This window comes from Hylobates moloch, unplaced genomic scaffold (genome assembly GCF_009828535.3).
Source record: "Hylobates moloch isolate HMO894 unplaced genomic scaffold, HMol_V3 SCAFFOLD_8, whole genome shotgun sequence".
In the NCBI taxonomy this organism is placed as follows: domain Eukaryota; kingdom Metazoa; phylum Chordata; class Mammalia; order Primates; family Hylobatidae; genus Hylobates; species Hylobates moloch.
The window spans coordinates 2,560,983-2,581,859 of record NW_026652283.1 but is presented as its reverse complement, the minus strand read 5'-3'; the positions used below and the strand labels follow the sequence as shown (position 1 = coordinate 2,581,859).

General features: G+C 47.8%; 1 protein-coding gene across 18 annotated transcripts in view; it reads right to left on the bottom strand.

The window, feature by feature from the left end:
* The window catches only part of CACNA1C (calcium voltage-gated channel subunit alpha1 C), a 631,482-nt gene that overhangs the window by 110,355 nt on the left and 500,250 nt on the right, over positions 1–20,877 (bottom strand). For all 18 annotated transcript variants that reach the window (XM_058442545.1, XM_058442555.1, XM_058442554.1 and 15 more), the window contains 3 exons: positions 14,968–15,128; positions 13,757–13,982; positions 222–429 (listed from right to left, as the gene is read on the bottom strand). In XM_058442545.1, the coding sequence (XP_058298528.1) occupies positions 222–429; positions 13,757–13,982; positions 14,968–15,128 (595 nt within the window). The remainder of the gene's footprint in view (positions 1–221; positions 430–13,756; positions 13,983–14,967; positions 15,129–20,877) is intronic.

Sequence of the window (20,877 nt, the reverse complement as noted above, 5' to 3'; positions counted from 1 at the left end):
ATATTGTTTCCCCTAATGGTCCACCCACTAGTGGAATTCCATGGCAGATGCGGACAGGGAAACTACAGAAAAAACTCAAGACTCTCCCGGGCATGGGCTCTCCAGGGCTGATCTAGGCTGGCTGTGGCTGCCCGGTGAAAGGGTGCAGCTTCCCACACTCCCCCCACCACCCCGCCACTCAACCACCCCGAGTCCGAATTCCAGCAGAGAAGAGTCCGTACCTGAAACACAGTGAGGAGGGACTGGGGGAAGTTATCGAATGTGCTCCTCCGGGTCTGCATCTCATCAAAGTTGAACTTTCCTCCAAAGAGCTGCATCCCCAGGAGGGAGAAGATGATGATGAAGAGGAAGAGGAGAAGGAGCAGGGAGGCGATGGAGCGCACAGAGTTCAGCAAGGATGCCACCAGGTTGCTCAAGGAGTTCCAGTACCTGAGAGCCAACAGGAGGGAGGTCAGCACTCTGCCCCTTGCTGTCCTCCCCATTGTGCCTCATTCTCACAACTGCCCACTGCAGGTTCTCAGAGGAGCTGCCACTCTATGCTCTTTTTCCCTGTCCGTGGGGGAGGGGTGTTGGTGGTGGTGTGAGTTGCCACCCTGGAGGGAGTTAATTCAAGGTCTCAGGATGACTAATCTGTTGGGGAAGAGAGGGGGGCAGTGGTCAGAAGCCCGCGACCTAGCTCTGCCGGCTACCTGCTGCATGTGCCTCTGGACAAGACATTTCACTTCCCTGCCTTCTGTATCCCCATCTGAAAAAAATAGAGATTGCTGTAGCCCTTGCTTCATTAGGCTATGGCGGGATTGCATGACATGATCCACCTTTCCCCAAAGAGCCTCCTGCAGAGTGCTTGGCACATAGTTGATAAAGGTTGGTAATCACTGTTGTCACTGTTGGTCTCTAAACAGAAAGAAAGCTTTTCTTCCCCCGCCATGAATGCCAGTCTGAGCTCAGCCCAGGCAGCAGCTTTCTAGCAGAGGCAGGAATTAGGTCACCCATGGGTAAGAGACAGTTCATGGCTTGGTGGTTTCCCAAGTTTACCCCGTCCTAAGAATTGTTTCTTTAAGGGCCTTTCCTCTTGAGATTGTGATTCATTAGCTGTAGTTTGGGGCCCAGACATCTTTGTTTCATGTTTTTTTTTTTTTTTTTTTTTTATTTGGAGACAGAGTCTCGCTCTGTCACCCAGGCTGCAGTGCAATGGCGTGATCTCGGCTCACTGCAAGCTCCGCCTCCCGGGTTCCCGCCATTCTCCTGCCTCAGCCTCTCCGAGTAGCTGGGACTACAGGCGCCCGCCACCACGCCCGGCTAATTTTTTGTATTTTTAGTAGAGACGGGGTTTCACCGTGGTCTCGATCTCCTGACCTCGTGATCCGCCCGCCTCGGCCTCCCAAAGTGCTGGGATTACAAGCGTGAGCCACCGCGCCCGGCCTCAGACATCTTTGTTTCTAACAAGCATCCTACAGGATTCCGATCAGCAGGTGAGTCTGGGAAATCCTAGATTATAGCAAACCTGTCACACCCACTGGGGCAGCTCAAAGCACGAGTCCTCTGAGTGGGCAGGAGCTCGGTCCTGAGTGGACATGGTCTTTCCGTGGGATTCCTGGGGAGGAGGTCCCCACTCCTTACAGTCCTGGGGCCTCTCTCCACTATAAATACAGCAATCCTGGGAAAATCCCTTTCTCATGACAAAGTGGGAGGGAGAACCTACTAATGACTGCTGGATGCAGGGTGGGCGCCTGTGTGAGGGTCAGCTCAGGACCAGGAAGTGCACCGTGGCAAAAGCACATGGCCCCAGGGAGCAAGAGCAAGAACACAACAATCTCATTTCCCTCTGGCCCACCTGCCTCCTAGGTCACTCCCTTGAGAGATTCCCAGCTCATCACCAATCCAGACAGTGGATTGCTTTTGCTGCTTCAGTGAGTGACATGCAAGCCACTCCCACTGCAGTCACAGCCTGGGCTCATGTCTGCAGAGAATGGTTCCATACCAAGGGACGGAAGCAGAGGGGTCATAGTTTGGATGGCAACATGATCTCTTCACCAATCTGCAGCCTCGAGGGCACCTTTGGCCTCCACAAATCCAGCTTTTCCTCACTTCTATTTTGCCTGCCAGCCACACCCCCTCTGTTGCAGAATATTAATATACATTTATTTGTATCTGTTCTATACAGTCTTGTCTCACCAAAATAGGCTCTAAATTTTAGACGGCACAAGATCGCAGGGTTTTGTCCCCCTCCAGCTTCCCCATCTCTATCCTTAAATAAATTCTGTACAACCCAGTATGTGTGATGGACTGCCTGGAGCCCCTGCAGGCTAGAGGCTGTAGTGATCTGCTTAAAGAAAAAAGTAAGAGAACCTCTCTGGGGGTAGCACACCCTCCCCTCTTACAGCGAAAGCAGTTTTCCCAAGTCTGCCTAGTGATCAACATCAGTAGAGGTGGCTGGACACGGTGGTGGCTCATGCCTATAACCCCCTTTGGGAGGACTGTCACTTTAGGAGGTCAAGGCAGGAAGACTGCTTGAGGCCAGGAGTTCGGGACCAGCTTGGGCAGCACTGTGAGACCTCATCTTTAAAAAATTAAAAAGTTAGCTGGGTGTGGTGGCACATGCCTGTAGTCCCACCTACTGGGGAGACTGAGATGGAAAGATCACTTGAGCCCGGGAGTTCAAGGCTGCAGTGAGCTAAGATTGCACCATTGCCCTTCATCCTGGGTGACGGAGTGAGACACTGTCCTAAAATATTAATTAATTAATAACAGAACAACAACAACAATAATTCCAGTGGGGGTGTATTAGCATTTCCTAAATCCTGATTCCCAGGTCCCTCCCTTGCACCATGAAACCCTAATCTCTGACTCTGGGGCTGGGGTAATCCTCACGCGGCCAGTCCAACACTTGCCAATACACTGGGAGTTGGGAACCAGCAACTTTAAGCATATTTATAACAAGAATTTCCAGCTGTATCCGAGGGAAGAGTGTCTGCATGTGCACTGAAGTCACAAATCCTCTAGAGATCCTCTGTGCGCTCAACTGTTATGGAAGATTCTGGAAAAGCCTTAATGGCCATGGAAGGTTGGAGCCTTCGTTTTCACGAAGTAAAGAGGCATGTGGGAAATAACTCCAACTGGAATTATACCTGAGACGCAGGTATGTCTGACAGCCATGGGGACCAACGGGAGCCTGACAAGCAGGTCATGGCTGCAGAGGGAGAGGGCCAGGTGCCGTCAGCAAGAAAGTCTTGGGGAGGCCCCAGATGAGGGGCAGAGAGGGATGGTGAGGTAGGGGGGGCCCTCCTGACCCGGGAGCCCCTCAGAATGCTTTTGGGGCTCCAGGGAGGAGGAGACTGTGGGCGAGGAACAGATCCAGTCTCTAAGAGGGGAGAACGCTCCTGGGAAGGCGGAGATGGAGCAGGGAAACTGGCAGGGATCTCCTAGAGCGAAGGTCAAAGGCAAGGACGCGGGTGGGGACACAGAGCTGTGTCTGGAGGAGCACCCTCTGCCCACTCTCCCTGCCGCCCCTGCCTCCTTCAACCCCTGGGGTGTCTGGGAAAGTCTGAGCTGCACAACACCGGGTTTGTGCTCTGACAGAGCTCCTGCTTCCCACCCTTCACCTTCCCCATCTCAAGGAACTGAGAACTATAGCTTTTGGCTCAAGGCAAAGTCCTCGGAGTCATCTTCCTGGCTCTCTCACACTCCGCATCAGCAAATCCTTCTGAGCCTCAGCGACCAGCCAGCTGTAGTCCCCTCCCTCAGGCCCTCCCACTTTCTCCAACTCCCACACGCGCTCCTGCCTAGCCAAGGCTGTGCTGCCGTCCGTCCGCAGGTTCTTCGGCAGACGTCGGTGGGGCTCACCCCTTCAGCTCCTTCAGGCCTCACATCTCCCCTGGCCACCGCTATATCCCTCATCACTCTCAAAGAATAATTACATCTTTGCTTATTGTCTATTTGCCCTCGCCAAAATGTGAGGCCATGGGAGAAGGAACTCATCTATTACATTTATACCCTCAGAGCTTAGAACAGTGCCTGGCCCAAAGCAGGTGATGAGCAAACATTTTGTTCAGTGAATGAATGAACCTTACTATTCGTATGACACATTGGTACTTCCTGGAGGGAAAGGCAAGGGGCCGCAGAGTTGCATGGTTGCTTCTGTGCATGTGTGTCTGTGTGTGTGTGCACTTAAGTTGAACACACTTTGCCAAACAGTGAGAAGTGGCTGCCTGCCCCTGCTCCCATAGCCTTCCTATTCCCATAGCTTCCCTACATCCATGGGGAGGGATTTTCTGAGATTCCTGACTGTTCCATTGCCAGACCATGCATCAAACTAATATGTATCAATTTATCCTACAGGAAAGAGGGTTTCTGTGGCTTGAGCAAACCTTGGGAGTAGGATTTCCAGATCACTGTGAACATGTGTCACCTTTGGGGAAGAACTCACATTCTCAAATACACTGGTCCCAGTTTTGACAGCACAGGTCAGCCTCTGTTTAAAAGATGAATTGGCACCAGCCCTACTGTCTACATGAAAAACACCTGGGGGGAAAGACATTGTCCTGGGGACCAGTAACGTAGTTAAAACATGGCTCAGACAGACAGAGATATGGTTCTTTGTGCCGTTTGTCTTCAGCCTACTGTTGCTTCCCATTCAACAGGGAGAAAGATGGGGTTGGGCCCGAGGCAGGCCTGCCACCTGTCCTTTCCTTTCCTTTGCAGCAGGATAAAGAGGGCAGGCTGCTGCCCGGGGCCTGGCATCACGAGGGGTGATGAGCTGAGCAGAAGGCTTCCATTCCTCATGTGGAAGTTATCGGGGGTGTTTTATGTGCTCATCTAGAAGATGAGACAAAGGAATTGCTGAAATGATGGTGTGGCAGAGAATGCTGATAGGGTTCAGAGGAGATGGGCTGAATTCTGGAGCCTGGCAGGCCTCGGCTGGTAGCAGGTTGAGGGTGGGGGCTCACTATCACTGATATGGATGGGATTTGGAGGTGTCCAGGTGGCAGCCTTTGAGGTGGGTAGGGTGATGTGAAACATCATTTAAATAAACAGCTGGCGATCCTGCAGGTCCTCACACTCCCTCCTCTTAATGTGGTCTGATGGCTTGCACAGCTATGGCCTGAAGATTGGGTGATGGCCTCCTATCCTAGAATCACCCTTTTTTTAGGAAGATTCACTGGTGGTAAACTAGAGGGGTTAATGGCACATTCACAATCAACTGAAGCTTTTTTCCTCATTGGTCAAAAATATGAAATACACACGCTCACACACCAAAAAGCCAAGAGCTTTGGAGAGAAGTGAGCAGCAGCAGAGCAAAGAACTTCACGTCTTTTGGTCACAGACCTCATGGAGAAGCGGAGAAATGAAGCACTCTCTCATCAGAGCAGTACACACACATGCCCACAAGCTCACATTCAGTACTGCGGGTTCTACAGCACCCGGGTGCCGGTGTCCAGCTCTAGATCACCCCCCAGACACTCTGCCTGCGTCGCCATCCTTGGCATCAACTTTCCTTTCCCATTCTCCGGCTGCTGGAATCATTCTCTCCAAACTGCGTGTCCTTGCTCACCCCATCCCCCATCTGACCCACTCGGCTCACTGTTTTATCCTTAAAGTGCGGCACATCTGAGGGCTTTTCATCACATCAAGTTCTCTGCCACCTAAATTCTCTCCTTCCCTCTACGTCCCTACTCCCAGCCTCCCTTTAAGCCCTCTCACTTGCTGACCACCATGTCACTTCTGTTGCCTTTTTCCTCTGCCTCTCCTGATTTAAGTTACCACCATCTGTTCAGAAATCCTTTTATCTCCATTTGTTTCCCCTTCCCTAGGTCTGTCTCTGGGTTTGGGGCTCTGTGGAATTCTTCCTCCTCTCCTATAATATAAAGTGACCCGAGCCTTCCTTGAACTGGAACTTTCATCTCATGAACCTTTTGCTTCAAAGAGCTCAGGCCCAGGTCCTTTACCTTTATTCTAGGTATAGAGCAGAGCATTGAGCTTGCCATAAATAAGAGATCTTCAAAGTAACAGTACCCACCACTTTTGGATGCTCTGCAAATGTTCCACCCTATTCTCTCTGTGTTCCAGAGAAGGTCATAACTGAGTTTGATACCTGTCCAAAATGTTCTCATCCTGAAGGCTAAAAAAAATTCTTAGTTTCAGTGGCAAGTGATCTATTGTTAAAAGAGCATTTATAAAGCAATCTCCTGTGGTGAATCTGTGTGGCTGGGGCTTCATGGGAGGCAATGGAGTGAAGAGGAGTGAGAGTTGGCTGAGGCTACCTGGGGAAGCGGGTAGAATCCATCCAGCAAGTGAGCACAGGAGTGGGTGTCCTCAGAGAAGAGCTTCTGTCAAGTTGAGCCCCGGCCCCTTAAGAAACAATAGAGCTGGGAGGGATTAGAATGCCCAGAGGCAGAACTGTATATACTGGGCTGGGAGTCAAGCAGAATTCTAGAGTATTTTGGTCTGGGACAGCCTGGGCCCCAATGCCTCATCTACCGGCTCAGTTTCTACCGGTACCTGCCCCTGCTCCCATCCATTCTAGCAGGCTGGGAAGATCATTTTGTGGTTTCACTTTTGAGGCAAGGGCTGACTTGGTTAACAAGTTCAAAGGTCTTGTCTTCTCTGTTTGCAGCAGACGTCTCAGTCACATTAAGAATGGAACCTGCATGGGGAGTGTAACCTGGTCAAGCGGGCAAGGTGGTCTGGTCTGGACCTGGGGATGGCCTTAGCAGCGTGCTTCTCTGAGCTTCTGGGCCACGGGGCTACTCAGTGTCACCTAGTTGGCCCTTCCAACCACAGTTGTGTCAGGGCTAGGGAGTCATCCTCACCTGCATCTTCTTTATCTTTCTACTAGTAGGTGACACCAGTCCATTCCCATTCCAGAGGAGAACCACCCATTGTGTTGACAGCCACACTGCAGGCTCCGGAGTCTGAGCTACCTTTGCCATAGACCCCTGCCAGGGAACTGGGCATCTGCCAAACAGACCTCCTTAATAATGGCCCTCAATGAGCTCAGAGACTCCAGGGGGCCTGAGAAGAGAGGGGGCTAGCAGGTGATGGGAGAGCTGGGAGGGTGTGGGGCTGGATCTGCTGCTCAAGGCCAGACGCTGGTAGGGACATGGAGACATTTCGAGCCTGGGAGATGAACTAACGGCTCTTACCTGGAGCTCTATGGGGCCCATATGTGGCCAAGATTTATGAGCCAGTCTGTCTGTGCTGAATCAGCCCCAGCTCCCATTTCAAGGCCTGGGAAGGGAGCTGCAGGGGAGGAGTAGCAGGAGAAATAAAGAGGGATTGAAGGTGTGAGAGGGAAAACAGCAAGTGCTAGAGGGGCCTCACTGCACTTGAAAACCAAGTGTGTCAAAAATGAGATGCAATTAGTAAACTGGTATCACATCCGGATTGAATCTGTCTGAAGCCCTTCTCCCACCCCACAGAACATGTGAGACTGGGATGACAAACTGGATATTGAATCTGGGCAGCACCGAGAGCCACAGGTAGAAGAACCCAATCCATCAAGAGGCTGGAAGGCCCACCGTACTGGGGCATTTACTCAAAGATGACAAAGATTCTGGCCATGCGTGTGCCCCACTGTTTTCAATGGGCAGGAATCTTGTCTTCCTCACTCTTTTCTATAATTTTTTTACAGTCTAGTACAGTCTTCCTGGCCTTTTCTTTTTGTCTTGAAACAATAGGATGAATAATATTCATACATGTAGCATACTCCCTAAGGTGTTCTCAGATTTTGACAAAACACAAAAAATGTAAGTATGTAAATAATTCATTTTCCTCATAATGATACATCAAAGACATCTGCTCCCTTAAGACATCATGGATGAGTTGCAAGTCCACCCGGATCTCACCCATTCATAGAAGCATTTTGTAATGCAAGTGACAGAGTGATGCTATTATGCTACAAGGACAGTATTAATTTGTTTTATTTTTTAAAGAAACTATTCACAAACTTTGGAATTTCAGCTCTCAGTAATAAATTATTTGCTATACACTATCCAGCTGCTCTGGATGTACCAGTGTGTCATGACCTCAGGGTTAAGAACCATTGATTTAGATCCCTGTTCCCCACCCTTGGACCATGGGCCCTGGGTAAGGGAAGAGCAGCCTAGAATTCTAGAATTCTAGAAAGGGATCCATGAATCCACGTGTACATCAAGCATTATACTACTCTGAATAAACAGCCTTGTCGTGCATTGACATTACCACTTTTCAAACATACACAGATGTACAGGAATTTAAATTTAAAAGCTTTGCCGAATTCATAGTAGCTCTTACCTTGATGTGTTTTCTCAGTCAAAAACTATCAAAAGTACCATCTTGACAGAATTAGAGACTACAGTCTGGAGAAGACAGTGGAGAGGTAAGAATCAAGTTTTTTGGCTGGGCAAGGTGGTCAGCCAAGCGAGAGGATCTCTTAAGGCCAGGAGTTCCAGACCAGCCTGGGTAATATAGTGAGACCCCATCTCTATAAAAAATAAAAATATTAGCCAGACATGACACTTATAGTCTCAGTTACTTGGGAGGCTGAGACGAGGCTGGGGTATCATTTGAGCCCAGGAGTTTGAGGCTACAGTGAGCTATGATTATGCTACCACCCTCCAGCCTAGGTGACAGAGTGAGATCCTGTCATGAAAAAAGAAGAAGGAGGAGGAGAGGAGGAGGAAGAAGAGGAGGAAGAAGAGGGGGAGGAGGAGGAGGAAGAAGAGGAGGAGGAGGAGGAGGAAGAGGAGGAGGAGGAGAAGGAGGAGGAAGAAGAGGAGGAGGAGGAGAAGGAGGAGGAAGAGGAGGAGGAGGAAGAAGAGGAGGAGGAGGAGGAGGAAGAAGAGGAGGAGGAGGAGGAGGAAGAGGAGGAGGAGGAGGAGGAGGAGGAGGAGGAGGAGGAAGAAGAGGAGGAGGAGGAGGAGGAGGAGGAGGAGGAAGAGGAGGAGGAGGAAGAGGAGGAGGAGGAAGAGGAGGAGGAGGAAGAAGAGGAGGAAGAAGAGGAGGAAGAAGAGGAGGAGGAGGAGGAAGAGGAGGAGGAAGGGAAGGAGGAGGAGAGGAGAAGGAGGAGGAAGAGGAGGAGGAGGAAGAAGAGGGGGAGGAGGAGGAAGAAGAGGGGGAGGAGGAGGAAGAGGGGGAGGAGGAGGAGAAGGAGGAAGAGAAGGAGGAGGAGGAGGAGGAGGAGGAGGAGGAATAATAATCAAGTTTTCCGATTGCATATGAAGGGCAGTATTTTAGGAGAAGAAAGCAGACCAAGAGCAGCAGTAGGAAATTAGGCCAGTAGTTCTTCAAGTGAGGTCGGTCATTGGACCACTAGCATGGAACTCTTCAGGAGTTGCTGGCCAAAATCTCTAGAGATGAGCTCCTTAATGAGCTCCTTCATGGGTTCAGCTAAGTTTAAGAATTGCAATTACTGGTTCAGACTACATTGTAAAAAAAAAAAGAGAGAGAGAGAGAGAGAGAAGAAATTTCTTCCACATATGAGTAGCAGCAAGACACTGCAAAGTATTTTCCAAGATATTTTAAAAGAAGAAGAAGGCATGCATTTGTCCGATGGCAGGACCATGCACAGATGACGCATTTCAAGGTTCAGCTGAAGGCACCACAATGTCCACTCCCAACCCATATTTTAGGCATTTTTCTTGGTCACTGTCACCCAGTCCCAAGGCTGGCACTGGAGACAGACTTATGGGATCCATGAATCCCATATGGGATTCCCCAACCTAATTAGTCTCTTTATTGCTTTCCGAAAGTCCCCAGAGGCTTTGGAGACTTGAAAATAGGAAGATGACGGCCTTTGCCAAAGTCACTTTCAATTAGACAATGATTTCTTCTGCTTATAGACTTCATAGAGGTCTGAAAATACTACTACTCCTTCTTGTGGAGGGACTACAGGAAGCTCTCTGATTAAGATAGATTTTTTAAAATGGTTTCTTGGCAATATCTTCAGATTAGAAATAAATTGGCGATTAAAAATAGAATGAATGTTAAATCTTTTCAAGATGTCATAACAATATATAGCAGCAAGATTTCTTTTCTATAGAAATATATATATATATATATGTATATATAAAAGCCCCAAACAGGGAATTTTGAGAATTATTTAAGAGGCATTGAAAACTATAAGTTAAAAATAGCTTAACAGACCCCAGGAGGAGCAAGTAGAATTGGCAATTATCTAACAAGAACCAGGGCATAAAGATCTTTTAAGTTCTGTCTCAGGGACCTAGACAAGAAGACAGGTCAGCTCTCAGCTCTGCAGTGCAAGGCAGTGGTTAGGAGTACAGCACCTCAAGTCAGACCACAGACCTGCCTTGCCTTTTAATCCCAGTGTTACCTGTGAGCAGTTTTGTGACCTTGGGCAACTGACAACTCTCGAAGCCTCAGTTTCTCATCTGCAAAGTGGGAATAATAATAGCAGTAGCCCATCCTCATCCTCATCTTCATGTAGGTAGTTGGGAGAATTACTCAAGCTAACATTCGTAGGCCTCTGGCTCACCCTATCTGGCACAGAGTAAGCACTGGTGCATGGTAATCATTGCTGTTGTAAGGATTTCTACCACTTTTACTGTAAACCAAGGACTTTCTGTAATGCCAACATATTCAGGACACTCAGGAAGAGCTCTCTTTCGATGGGGTCAGAGGGAAAGAAGGCTGTTGCTTAGGAGCATTAAACTTCTGGATTTTAATCGTGCGTGTGTGTTAAGTCCCTCATCTGAGATGCAACCTTCTCCAGGAGCTACCTCCTGCTCCCAATTTCACACAGCAGGTAATTCCCACACCCACCACACTTTGCCAGCTCATTATATTCTGTCATAGATTTTCCTTTCATCTCTTCATGTGCACAAACTCCATCTCCCCAACCAGACTATACATTTCTCCTGGGTTTAGTTCATGCCATATGCCTTATTTTTTGATTTTTTCCATCTCTCTGAGCTCAGTACACAGTATATACGTGGTGGGTAAATAAGTAAGAACAAGAGTATGTGAATATGTAGGTCACTATTAGCGCCCTTCTCCTTCTTCCTTCTAATAATAGCCATCATAATATTAGATGAATAATAAAAGCTTCTGCATATTGAGTCCTTTCTGTGCACTAAATGAAACACTTTAAATGTCTACCTCCCTGGACCATCCACAACACCATGTGACCATGCTCTGGGTGGCTGCCAGGAGAATTGTGACGAGAAGAGCAATACCTAGGGACACTCAGAAATACGCTCTGAGCAAGGTGCCGTCAGCTCCAGATCCTGAAGACACCAACCTCCATCCCTTTTTACCCATCACAATCCAACTGATAGTTTTAGTGCCCCTGTTATCAAAGGTCTCCCAAAGCAGAGATTTTGGGAGCTCCCAAAGCAGAGATTTTGGGAGCTCCCAAAGCAGCTTTTTAAGGACAGGGGACTTGTGCCTTAGAGGGGCACAGGTTGAAAGTTCCTTCCAGGTGTTTGCCTTATGTCTTCTAAGGTTGACCATAACGCATATTAAGAAATATATATTATACTGCAAATGTGTATTCTACTGCAAGTCAGGTCTGTATCTCAGCTTTTTATGAAACAATGTTTACATTCATGTGAGACCCTCTGATGTTTTCCTATTCTATTTCATTCTTTCTTTAAAAATGATGCTTGTGAGAATGTGAAGAAGCTGGAACCCTTATACATTGCTGGTGGAAATGGAAGATGCTTTACTCTCTCTGGAAAACAGCTTGACAGTTCCTCAAAATCTTAAACATATTGTTACCAAATAATCTAGAAATTCCACTCCGAGGTATGTATCCAAGAAAAACAAAAGCCTACATCTACAGGAAGACTTGAACATGAATGTTCATAGCAGCATTATTCATAGCAGCCAAAAGATAGTAACAACCAAATGTCCATCACTGATACATGAATACACAAAATGTAGTATATCCCTACAATGGAATATTATTCACCATAAAAGGAAACAAAGTACTGATCTATGCTACAACATGGATGGCCCTTGAAAACATTATGCTAAGTCAAAGAGGCCATCACAAAAACACATATTATAAGATTTCACTCATATGAATGGTCTGAAATAGGCAACTCTATAGAGACATAAAGTGAATTTGGTTGCTGGGAGGGAAGATGGGGGAAATGTGGAGTGGGTATGGAGTTTCTTTCTGGGGTGATGAAAATGTTCTACAACTAGAACATGGTGATGGCTGCATAACCATGAATATAAAAAACAATTAAATTACACTTTGTAAGGGGTAAATATATGGGATATGAATTCTATTTCAGTAGAGCTGTTTTAAAATGATGGTTGTGATCCAATAAATTGATTCCACCACTCCCAGTGGTCACAATCAGGTGAAAATTGTTGTCCTAGAGCATGGTGCCCCTCAGCCCTGTCCTTGTCATGAGAGTCACTGCTGCCTAGGCAGTGAAGGAGATGGCCTGCTTTGGGTAGGAGCTGGACTGACATATGGAGGGGTGGCCATGTGGACAGAGGGTGAACGCCATCTGCAGTGCAGTGTCCACAGCCCTTTGCAGTGGCTGGATCTTGATTGCATTTTCAGCAGAACTTGTCCTGCTAGAAGACTGCATTTCTCAGCCTCCCTAACAGCTCAGGTGCTCAAGAACAGAACCCTTTGCTGAGATTTCTGGAAGATTTCTTCCAATTTGTTTCACTGTGTTAAAATACACATAACATAAAATTTACCATCTTAACCTTTTTTTTTTTTTTACTGTAGAATTCAGTGGTGCTAAATACATTCACATTGTTGTGAAACCACCACCATCCTCCATCTCCAGAACCCATTAAACACTAACTCCCCTCTGCCCCCTCCCTCCAGCCCTGGGCGCCCACCATTCTGCTTTCTGTCTCTGTGAATCTGACTACTCTAAGAGCCGTGTATAAATGGAATCATCCAGTATTTGTCTTTCTGTGACTGGCTTATTTCACTTAGCATAATGTCCTTAAGTTTCATCTACTTTGTAGCATGTGTCAGGATTTCCTTCCTTTTTAAGACTGAATAATATTGCACTGTATGTGTAGACCACATTTTAAAAATACATTCATCTGTCTAAGGCACTTGGGTGTGCAAATATCTCTTTGAGATCCTACTTTCAATTATTTTGGGCACATACCCAGAAGTGGAATTGATGGATGAGAGGGTAATTCTATCGTTAATGCTTTTAGGAACTGCCATACCATTCCCCACAGTGGCTGCACCATTTTACACTCCCACCCACAGTGCACAAGGGTTCCGATTTTTCCATGTCATTGCCAACCCTTATGATTTTCAGTTTTTTTGACAGCAGCAGTCCTAATGGGTGTGTCTGGGAGTGACTTCTGCGAGTGGAGAGGTTGACTTGGCCAGGGTGGTTGGTCCTTTTGCTCCTTTCTCTTCCTCCCACCTCCAATTTGAATGTGATGGCTCAATCTCCAGAAGCCATCTTATGACCCTGGAGAGGAATCCGCACCAAGGCTGGTGAAGCACAGGAGAAGAGACTGAGTCCCTGATCCTTTTCTTGAAGGCACTTAGCTAGCTGCCTCTGGACTTTCTTCCCATGGCTGAATAAGTCCCTAGCTTGCTGACACTACTGAGATGAGTGTCTGGTATTAGCAGCCAGAGGAATTTCCAAATGATGTGCCATCTAAATGAACACAAACTACCCCCATTGCATGTGAACTTCAGAGACACCCTTTGAGGAAGAACAGCCCCCCTCCCACCCAGGCCTTGCCACCTCCCTTGCCGTCTGGAAGAACTTCTCCGAGTCCCCTCTCCAAAATGAGAGGAGTCGCCCGGTACCTCGTGATCTTGAATATCCTCAGCAGCCGGACACATCTGAGCACGGAGATGCCCAGTGGGGACATGATCTTGGTCTCCACCAGGATGGTCTCCAGGATGCCGCCACACACGACGAAGCAGTCAAAGCGGTTGAAGAGGGACACGAAGTAGGCCTGCAGGCCCAGGCTGTACATCTTCAGGAGCATCTCCGCTGTGAACAGGGCCAGCAGGGCCTTGTTCGCCGTGTCTGGCAGGCCCAGGAGAGGGATGAGATCCGAGCAGGGCCAGATGAGGCAGAGAGGGAGGCAGGGAAAGGAAATATAGTAATTATCTCCATTGGAAAAAGGACCCCCCATGACACCTCTCCCATCCACCTCAGCCAGAACGGAAGTTAGGGCCAAGCCAATGGGAAAGGGCTCTCTCATCATAATCATAACAGACATTTACTGAGCATCTCCCATGCACCATAGGCTCAGCACACACAATCTCTGCTCCTCATAGCAGGCCTGTGGGGATGGCACCACCATCATCATGCCCATTTTCAGAGATGAGAAAGGAGGTTCAAAGAGGTGAGTAATCCGTGCAGGCCACACAGCCAACAGTTGGAGCTGCACTGTCTGAGTCTGACTTCTCCACCACTAGACCCCGGCCTCCCAGGACTCTGGAAAGCAGCTGTGGAGGATGGGGCCAGGTCTTCTTGACCGCTCAGCAACGATGCTGAGGCCTGGCTAGTGGGGCCCTCGTCTAGGGGCCCAAGGAAGGATAATGAGAATGAATGACCCATTGAAGACGGTTCCTTGTGCTCAGGCCCTATTCTTTTCTCTGCCTTTTTGCTCGTTCCATCCTCACGTGTTCTGGTTAAGGCCACCTCGGGGCTGCAGGAAGGCCCCCAGGTATTTAAAATCCATGCTGGGAAGTTGGCAGCCAGGGGTCTGAGATAGGCAAACAAGCTGTAGCCCCTTTCCTCGTCACCCGGGCCCAACAGTGACTTTGGGGCAGGCTGATGGTGTGGGCCCAGTCAGGGGAGCCGTGTCTGTTTTTAACAAGGTAGTGCATTTTATTGTGGGGCTTTGGAACTGCCAGGCCCTTGGTGTCTCCAGCACAGCACCTGCCAAGAGCCCCAACCATTGGCTGCTTTCCCATCCACCTTCTGCCTGTGGTTATGCCCTCCCCTGGGCCTTGGGGCTGAGTTACCAGGAGGAAACCAGGGCAGAGCTGGGGCTGCCGCTCACCTTGGACTTCTGTGAGCCAGTGGGGCTGGTTGTAGTGCTCAGAGGCAATGGTGAGCGTGTTGAGGAACACCAGGAAAATCACCAGCCAGTAGAAGACATTAGACTTGACTGCGGCGCGGCACTTTCTTCTGCAGAACCGATTCCACCGGCGCCAGTAGCGGCTGGAAAGGGGACAGGGAGAGAAGGGTGGGCTTGGCTGTGAATTCAGGTTTCCTCCAACCCAAGATGCAGCGCCGTGGCTCTTCTCGCCCCTCGCTGACCTGGCCTTGCTAGGGCAGCCCAACCTGGTGGCAAGGAGCCCAGCTTCTCACCCAGCTAACCAGGCCCTGCCGCCTTGGGGATGCCCCTGAACTCCTCCCGGCTTCAGTTCTCCCATCTGTGAAACAGGAAGAGGGCCAACCTCATGGGGTTATTGTGGGGATGGATCAAATACCTTATAATGCATCTGGCTGCTATGAAGTTGAAGATGCTCAATAAATGAGAGTTTTTTTTAATTTTTGTAAAATGGCATTCTTGGAAATAGTGTTGTAAGCAATAAGAGCATTATTAGTAACAGTGGAGGAGGAGCCCAGTACCACACCAGGCACTTCTCATGCCTTCTCTCCAGTTCTTTAACTCTGCAAAGCACGCATTATCCTGATTTTTGTGGAGGAGAAAACTAAGGGCCGGGGAGGTTGAGTACCTCGACCAATATCACAGCAGGCAGAGCCAGTTGTGGTTTTTTGCCCAGCCTCTTGGCCCTGGCTCTGTGTGCTGCATCCGTATGGTAGAAGGGGTTCATCTGGAGCACAGGCTCTTTTTCTGGGTTATAGAATCTTTCCAGAATCTGACGAATGTTTAGATCTGCCTTTCAGAAAAACGGGCACACGCCCACACACACACCTTTACATGTGAGCCCATGCAGCACACAGACCCCTCAAGCCTCATCCATGCTCTACGGACTCTTCCCCCTATCTTGGTTTAGGGGCCTTTGTCAGTGATTCTCAAACCTGGCTACACACAGAATTACCTACGGAACCCTCCCCAAAACCCCACTGGTCTGTAAGCCCCAATGCCAAACCAATTAAGTCTGATTCTCTAGGGGTTGGGTATTTTTAAATACCCCCCAAAATACCATGGTATTTTTAAGGTTCCCCAGGTGGTTCTAACGTGTAATGATGGTTGAGAACCATTGGCTAAGATGATCCTAAAGAAACACATTTTAAGATTCTATGGTGGAGGCGTTTTCATTTTCCTGATACAGAGAAAATATACAGCTCTATTTGGTTGAATTCAGTAGACGACGTGGTTAATAAACGGCTGCACTGTGCAAGGAGAGAGGAACCACAGCTGGAGAGGTGCTGAGGAGGAGACTGCAGGGGCCATGCTGAGGGCTTGGGGAGGGGAAAGGACATGATCAGGTTGCATCGGAACACTCCACAAAAACAGCCCCTCTGTCACCTTCTAGACCAGGGAGAGTACGAGGAATTCTCTTCCTGTTCTCCAGGTTAGAGATAATGAAGGCAATAGATTTATTAATGGAAAAGACGACACAGAGCTGGCAGCAATTTTGGAAGCAGAATCAATAGTCCCTTGAGATGAGTGGATGTGCAGAATAAGAAAGACAGCTATGGAAGGGACTGCCAACATTTTTAGCTGGGGCGATTTGGGAGGGCGGCACAGAGGAGGGCCAGAGGACGGGGAGTAGAGCTCCAGGCAGAGGGGTCAGCTATGAGAAGAATGGGGTGCTTAGCTCTGCACGTGGCTTTGGGGCACCTGTAGGACTTGTACGCAGACCCACGAGGCATTGAAGATACAGCTCCTGCCTGGGTAATGAAGGCAGGAGGAGAAACAAAGTAGAATCCTGGTGATAAAGTCCATGAATATCTGTATTTTTCCATAAAATGATCTCCTGTCTATGAATCTCTCTAGTCTAGACAGACATTCCTCTAAATAAGCACGCAGAATCTGCCTCTAGGCAGAGATTTCAAACCTCACACTGCAGCCCATTAGTGGGTCATGAAATCTACCGAGTAGGTCATGCCTGGCACTGAATAGAGGAATAGAGTGGAACATATCACAGTGCGTATCATAAGGAAACTGCTTTTTAAAGCAAGCAGTAAGGAAAAATATTTTTACATAAAACTTTGTTTCCGTTGTGTGTGTGTGTGTGTGTGTGGCATACTAAGTCTGGATGTGAAAACTGGCCCTCCACTTCAGTGCAAGGAAGCTGAAATGAGGTCCTCCATTCTAAATCAGAGTCCATGCATGAGTCCGTTTCTCCAATCTTCCTGCCAGAGATGACCATCCAGCCTCAGCGTCACCTCCTGGGTCAAGTTATGTTGGTGGTGGAGCAGCAAGCCCCATCTGTGTGAACCCACCGGTCTGTGAATGGCCTATTCCTTCCTAGCCCCCGGGCACGTAGCAGCACCACATGTGGGTGTGCCCCAGGGGGCAGGGACAGCTCTGTGCTGTGTGCACTGCCCTCAGCCTCGGTCCTCTACTTCCAGAGCAGAAGCCCCTCCAAACATCAGCAAACTCCAAGATGCCAGCCTGGGCTGCTACGGATCCCTGCACCTACCCCCAAAATCGCCTCTTGGAGTAGCCTGACTTCATCCACCTTTCTACTCTGTCATTTTTCTATCTATGATCTGCAGAAAATCCTGTTACCAAGACTTTGCTAAATCTAGGATGAGGTTAGGAGAGTGAAGAGTCATCTAAGAAGGGTACTGTTTCTTCAGGACTGCAGGGAGAACTTAGTGTTTGGCCTGAGGAGCAGGGAGGAGTAAAAGGATTAATCCGGGCAGTGTTCTGCTCTGGCTTGAAGGCCATCTCCAGTGAGGGCCACACCTTACATGGGACACTTGCCTACCACTTGGGGGAAAATCCACTACACAGGGAAGCAGGCCACCAGGTGGAAAATATGGTTTCCAATCTGTATACTGAAGAGATATCTGCACTCCTATGTTCACTGCAGCACTATTTAAAATAGCCAAGATACAGAATCAACGTAAGCATCCATCAGCTAATGAATGAAGAAAATGTGGTACATGTACACGATGGAATATTGTTCAGCTATAAAAAAGAATGAAATTCTGTCATTTGCAACAACACGGATGGAACTGGAGGCCGTTATATTAAGTGAAATAAGCCAGGCACAGAAAGACAAATTGTACATATTCTCACTCATATGTGGTAGCTAAAAATTAAAGCAATTGAACTCATGGATACAGAGAGCAGAATGATGGTTACCAGAAGCTGGAACAGGTAGTGGAGATGGTAAATAGGTGAAAAAACATAGTTAAATATAATAAATGAGATGCAATATTTGATTATACAACATAGGAGAGAAGGATGGTGACTACAGTCATGATAATTTATTGCATATTTTAAAATAACTAAAAGAGTGGAATTGGAATGTTCGTAATACAAAGAAATGGTAAGTGCTTGATGTGAGGAATACCCCGATAACCCTGGTTTGATTTTTACACATTATACGCCTGGATCAAAACATCACATGCACCTCATAAATATACACATCTATTAGTGCCCATAAACAGTTTAAAGTTATGATTTCTAAATGCACTTTGGGATTCTTGCACCCCCAGACATACTGCCCTGGATCTGAGGGAGGATGGTGGAGGGTGGACAGAGGGACAAAGGAATGAGACAATGAGTCCCCGATGGTCCTCTTGAGAGGTGACCTCTGAAGTTTGCCAGATCTTGATACTGAACAGTCTTATCTTGCAGGGCATGCCTCTGCTTTTTTCCTGTGATTGTGATTATTAATATTGTACAGAAATTTGGCAAGTAGTTTTTTCCCCTAAAACATGAATTTTCAGGACAAACTCATATCTGATGTTGAAGAGCTGACAGTGAAGTTTGCAAAGAACATGTTTTAAATAGATACAGTCTCAAGTTCCAGAAATCACTGATAATTGTTATTCAGAGTCCAAGGCAATCAAGGTTGCTTTCTTTGTGGTATGTAGAGCTGTCTTAGAGTGGGTTTAATATGAGAGCTTGATTATACCCCTCTTTCCCCATGCTTGGGAGTAGTGGGTATGGGTGCTGTATGGTCAGGCCGGTCCCATGGGTCTGCAGCTGCTCTGCACAGACCCCTGAGGAGTGTCTGGAGCGGACAGGACCGTGTCCCTTTAAACTGGGGTGCTCCTGAGCAGACCCATTTGGGAGAGTCACGTGGATTTGGGCTGGGGTGGGGGTGGGGTAATTACTATCCAGAGAAAGTATTTAAAGATAATTATACACCTCCCACTCTTCAAAATATAGCACTGCTTGACAACTGGTTTCCTGGCAACACTTCCTACTGTATAATAAATGTAATGGTTTATTAGAATGTGTAAATTTATTTGTGTTTACATATGCATGGAGGATACAGAAATTAAATCATAAAATAGGGAGGAGAAATTTGCCCGCTATTCATGTTCCCTTCACACTAACTGGAAGTCATTTTCTCTAGAAATAGAACCTTCCATATGTAGACACAGGAGAGAGGGATGGATACGAATGGATCTCATCTACGTCTCTAAACTTCAGGATCACTGCATTCCAACGGAAACTTCTGCTCTTGCGGCCCCAGCTCTGCCTGCCCTTCTCCCTACACTGGGCCTTCCTCTTGACTGTCCAGCTGCACCGCAAGTCCTCCCAGCTACCGGAAACTCCACCTTTGCTCTGTCCTCTCTGTCCTGCCCCTCCTGTGGGGCTCACGCTGACTCCCAGCTTCTCCACGATGCATGCTTCCAGTCTTCTCAGCCTTGGCATTGGGCAGTGCTTACTGTCTGCATTACTCATTCTAGTTACACATCCAAGAAAGTTACTGAACACTGACCATGGGCTAGGTACCAGATACTCAGTAACTAGCACAATGCTCACAGGCCTCCTCTGCGTAAAACCTACACGGAGACACAGACCACTAAGTTAGCAGTCACAGCAGGGCCTAAGTCCTGGGCAGGTCCACAGGGGGGCACACAAAAGGACACCTTAGGCAAGAAGGGTCCCCTAAGGAAATGAGTTCCCATTTCCTTGTATTGTCAGTTACCTTTTATTTGTGTGGTTTCTGCCTCTCCGCGGAGCTCACAAGACCCACGAAGGAATGGGGCTGTGTCTTACACTTGGTTACAGATCCACGGGACTCAGCACAGTGCATCCTGCACAAGAACCCCGGGCTGATGGCATGGTTGAGCAGCAGAGATGAACTCTATACAAATGTACTACCTCCCTCTGTAAGACAAGGCCAAACATTCCTGTAGCTCTTGTGAACCAGGGCTGAGGGTGGAGGTGAGCAGCGGGCAGTGCTCCTAAAATAGTTTGCTTGACATGCAATGGTGGACAGGCATCTGGAATCGTAGACAACATCAAAATGATGGGCCCTGCAAGCTCTTTCTAGTGGCTAGAGTAAGTTTCTTTTTTTTTTTTTTTTTACCAGAACCAACAACAAACACAGAAAATCATTAAGTTTAATTCTCTTGTAAATAAGTAACTTTACAAAAGACTATTAGAGATTGGGGCAAATTTGGATTTGTGCCTTGTTGCCGATGGTATGGCAGAAGTGAAGAGAGCATTGGAAGCACATTTCACCGAAGACTGGGTGAGCTAGTCCTCCCAATTTTAGAACTCCGTGAGGTTCACTTCAGAACTCCATAAGGTTGAGATCCAGAAACTCCAACTTGTCTAATTAATCCCTTCAGTTTACAGAAGACTTCCTGAATCATTTGTTTCATAACTGTTTACATTCTATTCTGAATAGTGAGCTCCAAATGTCACAAATCTCTTATTTTAACTAATTCCTCTGAGTGCAAACCTGGATTACCAAGGGAATACTCTACTATGGCTGTAATATACTATGGCTGTAATCCATTAACTGGCCAAATTTTCCCTAAAGGCTCCATTCTCATACTTCCTTGAAAGAAACCG